The sequence below is a fragment of the Silurus meridionalis genome, chromosome 11, assembly GCF_014805685.1.
Source record: "Silurus meridionalis isolate SWU-2019-XX chromosome 11, ASM1480568v1, whole genome shotgun sequence".
In the NCBI taxonomy this organism is placed as follows: Eukaryota; Metazoa; Chordata; class Actinopteri; order Siluriformes; family Siluridae; genus Silurus; species Silurus meridionalis.
The window spans coordinates 329,761-340,000 of NC_060894.1; the positions used below are offsets into that span (position 1 = coordinate 329,761).

Genomic DNA, 10,240 nt, shown 5'->3' on the forward strand with positions numbered 1-10,240 from the left:
CTGATGGGTTCCTGTCCAGCAGCACGTCCTTAATGAGGTGCCAACAGGATGTGTTCATGGCAACCAACTTGGACAGCTGGCACGGCGCCTCTGGGCCACAGCAAACGGGACATGATGGAGAGCCCGTGGTCGCCCTGCTTCCTGTTCCTCAGGAAAAGAAGATCTGGAGATCTGGTGAGGGATCTCCAGAGGAACCCAAGGAGGAGCAGAAAAACTCAAAGAAATCAGCATTCCTTTAGTAATATGTATAAATAATATTCAAACTCTGCCCATTTCAGTGCTAAACGTTATCCAAAAATGATTTTGTAAGCATCTCAACATACATTAAAGACATACAGCCAAAAGTATGTGCACCCCTGACCTTTACACCTATAAGTTCTTCTTCGAATGTTGTAAAGAACGTGTCTGTATGCTGTAGCATTGCAGTTTCCATAAGAAGATTCATCAACACTGCATGCTCCATGATGACATGAAGATTGTCGGATTGGAAGAACCTGTGTCCTCCTCAAACACACTGATCATTGACTGAACTTTAGAGCTCCTCATCAACTCTTGCAGGGGAATGATCACTAATCCCCACAGCCACACCCCAACATCTAGTGGAGATCCTTCCCAGAAGAGTGGAGGAGCACATTATAGCCGGTAATGAGACAAGCAGAAATGTTCTGTCTAGGTTCTAGATCAACAACTGCACCAAGGACTGGAAATCATTTAGAACCCAAAAAATGCTGCCTGGTGTTCTTCAAGGTTCTTCATTAGGGCTCCTGAGCTTCTTATTTGGACTTCTATTTTAGCACTGTTGGCTTTAACCTATAAATAAACCCTAATGCTTTGGTTCTGACTTCATTCCGGATCTTTGTGATTAAGATTTGAGATCAGATCCAGTGCTGGTGAATTGTGTAATGATGGAAGTAATGTAAGAGGAAGAACCCAGCGGATGTCCTGCTGCTTTTGACGTGCTTGGTGACCGTGCAGGTTGCAGTGACCTTCTCCTGACTCGAGTGCTGATCAACAGTGCTTTCTAATTTGGCATCCATCATGGTGCAGCTCCAGCACACGTGATGTTACAGCTGTGAGGTCTGCGGTGGAATTACTACACGAGCTTCATGTCAGGCGCGCCTACGATTGAGCGATGAAATCATCCGTCCAAAGCAGATGTTCCTCAGCGATGTCTACAGCTGGATTAAGTACGCTCTCGTGGTGATCGTTATCAGACTCGCGGCTTGGGACCGGACGTGTGGAGCTGGTGAGGCTGAGAAGCGCTGGGTGAGAGATCATTACTGACAAGGAACTTACTTCTTCACTTCTTCTCCCTCCCTCTCTCTCTCTTAGACAAAGATGGAGTAAAGATCTAATGTGTCTGCATTGAGTATCACGCATATGGACAGATGTGTGACGAGTGAGGTTTCTCATAGAGGTAGGTTGGAGGCCAGACCTCTTTCTCGAGAAAAACCTAAAGCATCAGGAATCAGGATCAATCATAATTTGTTGTATTTGATGGACCATGCTATATCTTCAGGACTTAAAGATCATGTGACCTGTGAAGTTAAATGACGTATGGATGTTCACAATCGATTCACAGCTCTGATCACGCTGAGATCCAGATTGAGACTGAGAGGAGACATCACCTCATTATGCTCGTGCTCTGCTGAGTGGAAGAAACATTTCTCAGCTCTTTTTCTCCTGGTTTGGAGGAGGTCAGAGAGGGAGAGGGGAAGAAAGAGAGAGAGAGAGAGAGAGAGAGAGAGAGAGAGATAATTCCATTATTGATGCATTTCATCTTCTGGAAGTGAGGATGAAGGTGAGGTGAAGGTGACGCTGATGTACAGACAGACGTCTGAAATGCCACAGCTTTCTAAAAGAGTACATTTACTGAAGAAACACGACCTGAGAAAACCACAACATAATGATATTTAGGTCTAAAAGTATGTGGACACCTGCCCATAAGATCTATGTGCTTCTTTTCAAACATCTCTTTCCACATTTAGTCTCCATGTGCCGTTATAATGAGCTCCACTCTTCTGGGAAGATGTTCCAATAGATGTTGTGGAGATTCATTCAGCTACAAGGGTGTTAGTAAAGTCAGTTACTGAAGTAGGTGAGGTGAGGAGACCTGGGGTGCAGTTCACATTCATCCCAAAGATGTTTATTAGAGCTCTATAGTAGATCTTTCACTCCAAACCATGTAGAGCAGATCTCATGAGGATTATCTGGACTGAATAAAACCTCTCTGAGAACCAGGGCACCAGAAGCCGTCTCTCTCTGTGCCCAGGAGTGAGCACCATGAGTAGTATCAGTCCTTAAAAGTTTCTCTTTACGTGGTTCTACTGTAACTAAACACTTTGTTTTTATGGGGCTCAGACTCCTCGTAAAACCCGGTGACTGATTCTTTCTGAACGAACGAGGACAAGCGCTCAGGTCTGAGTTTAAGCGAAGTAAACGCTCACACGCTACAAAATCAGAAGCTTAATTCAGCAGAAAATGCATTAAGTAGATGTGAAACGGTGTGTGAAATCGAAGCAGTAGATGCCAACAGTAGTGGAAGGTAACGTAAGACGGTTGTTATTACGCCGCTCGGGATGATCTGGATGAGGGTGAGAGTCGAGTTTAGGGAAATAAAGTCAGAAGGTTGTGATCCTGTACTTGGTTTCAGTCGGTGCTGAAGCTCCGTAAACTCACTGATAACATGCTGAAAGGTGAGGACCCTCAGGGCTCTCCTATAGGCCCCCTGTGACTTGGAATGGAGAGCAGGAGAAAGGGAGCAGTAGCTGAACTCACTCCAGAGCTTCAGAGCTTGGGCTTCTTCTCACCTGGTTTGAATTTGCAGCAGCTCTAAGAGTGTAACTTTAACTCTCCTTCCTGCTCCATATGAAAATGTAAGCAGGATCTCGAGGGAGCAGTAAATGGCGGCGTTCGGGCCAAACCGCGCTCCTGGTCACACGTACTCGTGGTAGATCATTTAATGGAAACTACGATCAGATAGGATGATCTACAGACCAATGAGGAGGATCTTCTCCTCAGAACAAACTCATGGGCTGATTAAAAGTGACACAGATGTTTGAGAATCTCAACATTTTCTTTTTTGCTCTAAAGCTGCAGAGGAGAGAAGCAGGTCGGCTCTACAACTTCAGAGGATGGCACGGAGTTAACTTCGTATATCTCTCCAGCTTCACCAGACGGCCGACTTACATCATCTGAGGCGGGTCAGGTCGAGCTCACAGACACATCTGGGTTTGTTTCTCAGGTTTGAGGCAGATGGTGAGGAGCAGATCCAGCTTTAATAGCTCTCTCTCTCTCTCTTTCTCTCTCTCTCTCTCTCGCTCACTTTCTGTTAAGAACCCAAAAGAGATTTTCTGAAGCAGAAGTGAGCAGACTGACTGAAAAGTCAGATGAGAAGCTCAGTCAGACCCTACAGAAGCTCGGTTCTCCTTAACGTTCTTCTTCTTCAGATCATCAGGACATTTTTTTGCTGTGTTTTAGAATTTAATAAGCAGAAACACAAGCAGTGATGTTTTAAAGTGTAAACATTTATGGGAAAAAAAACATCTGTTTATTTCATAAAACTCCACAACATTAGAGAAGATCAAATTCCTGAAGCTCCTCACAGAACGTCCTTTATTTTATTTCTTACCCAGAGACAAATAGGTGGAGAAGCGAAGTCCATTCTCATCACTAATAATATCTACAGCGTGAGAGGAACCTGGGGGTGATGAGGAGGAAGAGGAGGAGATCACCTCCTGGCCTTCTTCTCCTTCAGCAGTTTCTTGCTCTCCTCTCGTCTGCGTTTGTTGACGGGGTTTCGTGGGTCGTAAATCTCAAATGTGTCTTCGTCCTGCATGTTTGCGTCTTTTACCTTCCTGCTCTGTTCATCAAACTGCAGCACGTGAGCCATCCTGCAGCACACACACACACACACACACACACACACACACACATATATCAGAACTCAATCACACACTTTCTATTCTTTTATTCCATTGTCACTCCTCCATTACACAAACCCTTTTATCATTCCATCCATTTATCCATCCATCCATTTAATCACTTCCTTAAACACACTTTCATCCATCCATCCATCCATCCATCCATCCATCCATCCAATCATGATTTCCTTAAACACACTTTCATCTATCCATCCATAACTTCCTTAGACCCTTTTTATTCTTTCTTCCATCCTTCTCTTTCCATCTTTACACCTAAATTCTTCTTTCCTATCTTTCTCCATTCATTCCTTCAATCATCCCTTCATTCTTTATTCCTCAATCCTTCCTTACACCTTCATTCCTTCATGGCATCCTCTTTTTTTCTACCTTCATTTTGTCCTTGCTTCTTTTTACACTTTCTTTCTCACATTTTAGAAAAGTTTGCTTCTTTTATTCACTTCTATCCTTTACTTTTTACCGTCCATCTGCCCTACCCTTCTCCATCTCTCCTTTCTCTTTCCAACACTCCTCATTTCCTTCCTTCTCACCTCCCATGCCTCCATCGTTCTGAACTGTGAATCAGCAGGAATGGAGATATCAGGACATGGAAGCTCTGATTTTCTGAGAAGAACAGAACAGAACCTAAAACCCTCTTTCTTTTTTAGTTTCTGTTCATGGACCGGAGCCTCAGTCAGACAGCAGACGCTCATCTGTCTTTCATTTCCCATAAACCCCTCTCTTTATCCGCAGGTCTGGCGTTCCATCGCCCAGAGGACAATACACGAGCCACTGAAAAAATGCAGAGCTTTACATTTTTTTTTGCAACCGAGCACCAAGGGAGAGAAACTTCACAAGAGGCCCCTCGCGAAGGGAAACGCTCTGAAAAACACTCCGAAAAAAGACGACACACACAACAGCCAAAAAACAGACAAAGACCAGGCACGCTCACAAAAACAAAGCAGCAGGCGAAGAGAAGAAGCTGAGGGACGGAGAGCAGGGAGTCGAGACCAGACGAGCCAAAGCCTCTCTGCAGACATCTGTCCCAAATTTCATCACAGAAAACCTTAAACACCATTTACTTCATCGGTCAGTGTGTACGTCACACCACCATCACGTCTGTCTAATCTCACTCTCTCTCACCCTCTCTCTCTCACACACACACACACACACACACACCTGTCTAATCTCACTCTCTCTCACACACACACACACGCACACGTCTGTCTAATCTCACTCTCTCACACACACACACACACACACACACGTCTGTCTAATCTCACTCTCTCTCACACACACACACACACACACACGTCTGTCTAATCTCACTCTCTCTCACACACACACACGCACACGTCTGTCTAATCTCACTCTCTCTCACACACACACACACGCACACGCCTGTCTAATCTCACTCTCACACACACACACACACACACACACGCCTGTCTAATCTCACTCTCACACACACACACACACACACACACACACGCCTGTCTAATCTCACTCACACACACACACACGCACGCACGCACGCCTGTCTAATCTCACTCTCTCTCTCACACACACAGACACTCACACACACACGCCTGTCTAATCTGACTCCCTCACACACACACACACACACACACGCCTGTCTAATCTCACTCTCTCTCTCTCACACACACACACACACACACACACCTGTCTAATCTCACTCTCACACACACACACACATACCTGTCTAATCTCACTCTCTCTCTCACACACACACACACACACGCCTAATCTCACTCCCCCCACACACGCCTGTCTAATCTCACTCTCTCTCTCTCTCTCTCACACACACACACACACACACACACACACCTGTCTAATCTCACTCCCACACACACACACACCTGTCTAATCTCACTCTCTCTCACTCTCACACACACACACACACACACACACACACGCCTGTCTAATCTCACTCCCTTACACCACACGCCTGTCTGATTTCACTCCCTTACACAAACACATACACACACACACAAACACGCCTAATTTCACTCCCTCACACACACACGCACGCCTGTCTAATCTCACTCACACATACACGCCTGTCTAATCTCACTCCCTCACACACATGCCTGTCTAATCTTACTCTCTTACACACAGACACGCCTGTCTAATCTCACTCCCTCACACACACACACACACGCCAGTCTCATTTTACTCCCTCACACACACACACGTCTGTCTAATCTCACTACCTCACACAGACACATCTGTCTAATCTCAGTCCTCACACACAGATACATCCGTCTAATCTTACTCCCTTACACACACACACAAACACACACCTGTCTAATCTCAATCCCTCATAAACGGATCTGTCTAATCTCACCCCTCACACACACACACACACACACACACACACACACACACACACACACACACACGCCTGTCTAATCTCACTCTCTCTCACACACACACACACACACACACACGCCTGTCTAATCTCACTCTCTCACACACACACACACATACCTGTCTAATCTCACTCTCTCTCTACACACACACACACACACGCCTAATCTCACTCCCCCACACACGCCTGTCTAATCTCACTCTCTCTCTCTCACACACACACACACACACACACACACACACCTGTCTAATCTCACTCCCACACACACACACACCTGTCTAATCTCACTCTCTCACTCTCTCACACACACACACACACACACACACACCTGTCTAATCTCACTCCCTTACACCACACGCCTGTCTGATTTCACTCCCTTACACAAACACATACACACACACAAACACGCCTAATTTCACTCCTCACACACACACGCACGCCTGTCTAATCTCACTCACACATACACGCCTGTCTAATCTCACTCCCTCACACACATGCCTGTCTAATCTTACTCTCTTACACACAGACACGCCTGTCTAATCTCACTCCCTCACACACACACACACACACACACGCCAGTCTCATTTTACTCCCTCACACACACATCTGTCTAATCTCACTACCTCACACAGACACATCTGTCTAATCTCAGTCCTCACACACAGATACATCCGTCTAATCTTACTCCCTTACACACACACACAAACACACACCTGTCTAATCTCAATCCCTCATAAACGGATCTGTCTAATCTCACCCCTCACACACACACACACACACACACACACACACACACACACACACACACACGTCGGTCTAATCTCACTCCCTCACACAAGGAAGGGAGGGGGAGTTGGGGGTGTCACTGTAGATACAGACACAGATGGAATAGTTTACACTTCTGGCCCAGACGTTCAGCGTCTGACCTCTAATAACCCCTGTTCCACTCAGAGGGGGCAACAACAGGCCTTTACTCACATACACACTTCAACACACACACACACACACACACACACACACACACACACACACACACACACACACACACTGTATACACATCTACACACACACACACAATATACACATATATATACACACACACACACTCTCACACTTTCTCCACACACACACACAAGTCTTTCCAAACTACCTGGATTTGCATGAACACCTTGGAGGGTGTGTGTGTGTGTGTGTGTGTGTGTGTGTGTGTGTGTGTGTGTAAGGCTTGGAAGATTATTCTAAGTAAGAGCAAAAACCAAGGACATCCTGATGCTCTGTAATAATAATAATAATAATAATAATAATAATAAATTCAGAATAATCTATAATCACACATTTGATGTCACCCAAATGAGGATGAGGTTCCCCTATTGAGTCTGGTTCCTCTTAATGTTTCTTCCTCATAACATCTAAAGGAGTTTTTCCTTCACCACAGTCTCCACGGCTGCTCATCAGGGATAAACACACATCATTCACCTTCACTGTTAAATTCTGTAAAGCTGCTTTGAGACAATGTGTGTTGTGAAAAGTGCAATAGAAATAAACTTGATGACTAGAATCCGAAAGCAGCAGTTTCACACAAGTGTTTTTTTAAGGAACACATTATTACGTGTTAATTATCTCTTGAGTATCTCATTCCACCCCCCCTATCCCCCTTATTCAGGAACCCAATCCCCTCCGAGCGGAGCAGGCCGAGAACACATCAAGAGCAGCGAAAAATATGCAGTATTTAGTCTTAATATTTAACCAAGTGTGAAATGAGACCCAGCAGACTCAATATTTGCTCAGTGTGTGTGTGTGTGTGTGTGTGTCTGCCTGCTGCTCAGACACAGTAATTATTTAATTTTTGTCGTCCTGAGCGGTAGAATGCGGATAGATAGGAATGTGTGTGAGAGTGTATAGACAGTTAGAATTTTGGGGGCTCTTATGCTACACACACACACACACACACACACACACACACACTGCCAGGACATTCGGCAGCCGCAGCAGTAGGTGATACTATGAAAATAAACATTTTGGAAGTTCATTAGCGCTGCGCCAGTCAAACCTGCACGCGTGCGCGCGCGTGCGTGTGTGTGTAAGCAGCAGCTGAGTATTTTCTCACACACACACACACACACACACACACAGTGTGTGTGCGCTTGCGCGTGCGTTCCATCTGGGTCCTCCATCTGCTGTCGCCTGTTCACTGTGTGAAAAATGAGTTCTCCATGAAAGAAAAAAGAAAGAAAGAGAGAGAGAGAGAGAGAGAGAGAGAGAGAGAGATGGTGAAGAGGAGTGTGATTGGTCCTCATGTGACTCTTGGATTGAAAGAACAACATCTCATTACTTTTTATCACATTTAAACTGTAAGGTAAAAGTATGTGCACCCCTGATCATCACATCCAAACGCTCATGTTGAACAACTCATTCCAGATTTATTCCTCCTTTCCTGTAATAATGTGCTCCTACACTGTTCTGGAAAGGATCTCCACTAGATTTTGGGACATGGCTGTGATCATTTAGCTACAAGAGCATTAGTAAGATCACCCCAACCCTAACCCTAACCCTGATGTTGGTGAGGAGCTGTGGGGTTTAGTCTGTGTAGATCAGAGCTCTGAGAAACCTTCATGCCAACAACCTTCAGGACTTCATGGAAATCGCTTCAGGAGCATCATCATGATGGAAAACGCCCATTTGTCGTTTCCCATACACACTCTCTAAGACTCACCCACATTCCCATTTTTCACCTGAAAGACACGCCTTCTTATTTACATATATGGAAACACGTCACCATGACAAATACAAATCAAACTGATTCTCACCATCCTTTATCATCGTCTTCTCCCAGCTCCTCCTCGTCGTCTGGGGTCTCGGGGGTTTCACAAATTGCTGATGAAAGCTTAGACTTAAAACGGTCCAGGAGAGCGAGTGTCTTCACAGGGAAGAGAAAAGAAAGAGAAAAAAGAAGATGCTGATTCATTCAGCACTAATGACTCCATCTCCATTTTATAAATAGGCACTGTTTCAGTCCAGGAGGTGGCGCTTTTTTTATTATTATTATTATTTTTTTTATTTTTATAAATGACATTGCCTCGGATGTGCAGCGCCACCTGCTGGACTAACACACAGATTTCAGGCTTGACATCTTCCTCTTCCTCACCTGCGCTTCTCTGCCCGAACCCTTCTTCAGTTTTTGCGTCCTCATCTCCTCGTACTTCTTCTTGCTCTCCAGATACTCAGACACGGCCTCGTTTAACACTTTCTTCTCTTCTGAAATAAAAAAACATGACAAAACATATAAAGCCATTTGCTCTGTAACATGAGAAAGTTCTGAGTAGTAAGAGAGGAAGATGCCAGAGTTGTGGTTGATGTTAAAGCTGGTGTCTGTTCTATGAACTCTCCTGAACCTGCTGAGGAACTGCAAATTCAACTGTAAAAATGGTGGAACAACCGATAGCAAAACCAGAGAGTCTCAGAGACCCAGAAGCAGATCACCAACACATCATCATCACTCTAACATCAAACATCAGACAACAGATTTCCCTCCATCACACTGCACAACTTTTAGAATTAGATTAAGAAGCAGAAGAGTTTCATCTGAAGTGTTCTGGAGTGATGAGTGATGAATGAGATCCTGTCTGACTGGAAGAACAGAACACAGCATTTTACTTTCTACTACAGAAAGAAGCAGATTACTGGGTTCACACACACACACACACACACACACACACACACACATGGGGTTCTGCGTGGTCTTGTCTGTAGACAGTGATGGCAGGAGCGCAGTGTTGACTCCGGTGTCTGGAAGCGTTAATGCTCCAGTGTAAATGTGGACACGGAGACGCCGCTGATGTCATACAGAGCTGCTCAGTGCTCACTGTACTACTGTTCCACCACACCTGCAGCACACACACACACACACACACACACACACACACACACA

The 10,240-nt window shown here is 45.1% G+C and overlaps 1 protein-coding gene across 1 annotated transcript in view; it reads right to left on the reverse strand.

Annotated features, from left to right (window-relative positions):
• Positions 1 to 3,506: 3,506 nt before the first annotated feature.
• The window catches only part of cwc27 (CWC27 spliceosome associated cyclophilin), a 32,596-nt gene continuing 25,862 nt past the window's right edge, over positions 3,507 to 10,240 (reverse strand). The window contains exons 12-14 of the mRNA XM_046861361.1: positions 9,458 to 9,567; positions 9,120 to 9,229; positions 3,507 to 3,893 (exon numbers count right to left, since the gene is read on the reverse strand). Coding sequence (XP_046717317.1) covers positions 3,731 to 3,893; positions 9,120 to 9,229; positions 9,458 to 9,567 — 383 coding nt within the window. The 3' untranslated portion in view covers positions 3,507 to 3,730. The remainder of the gene's footprint in view (positions 3,894 to 9,119; positions 9,230 to 9,457; positions 9,568 to 10,240) is intronic.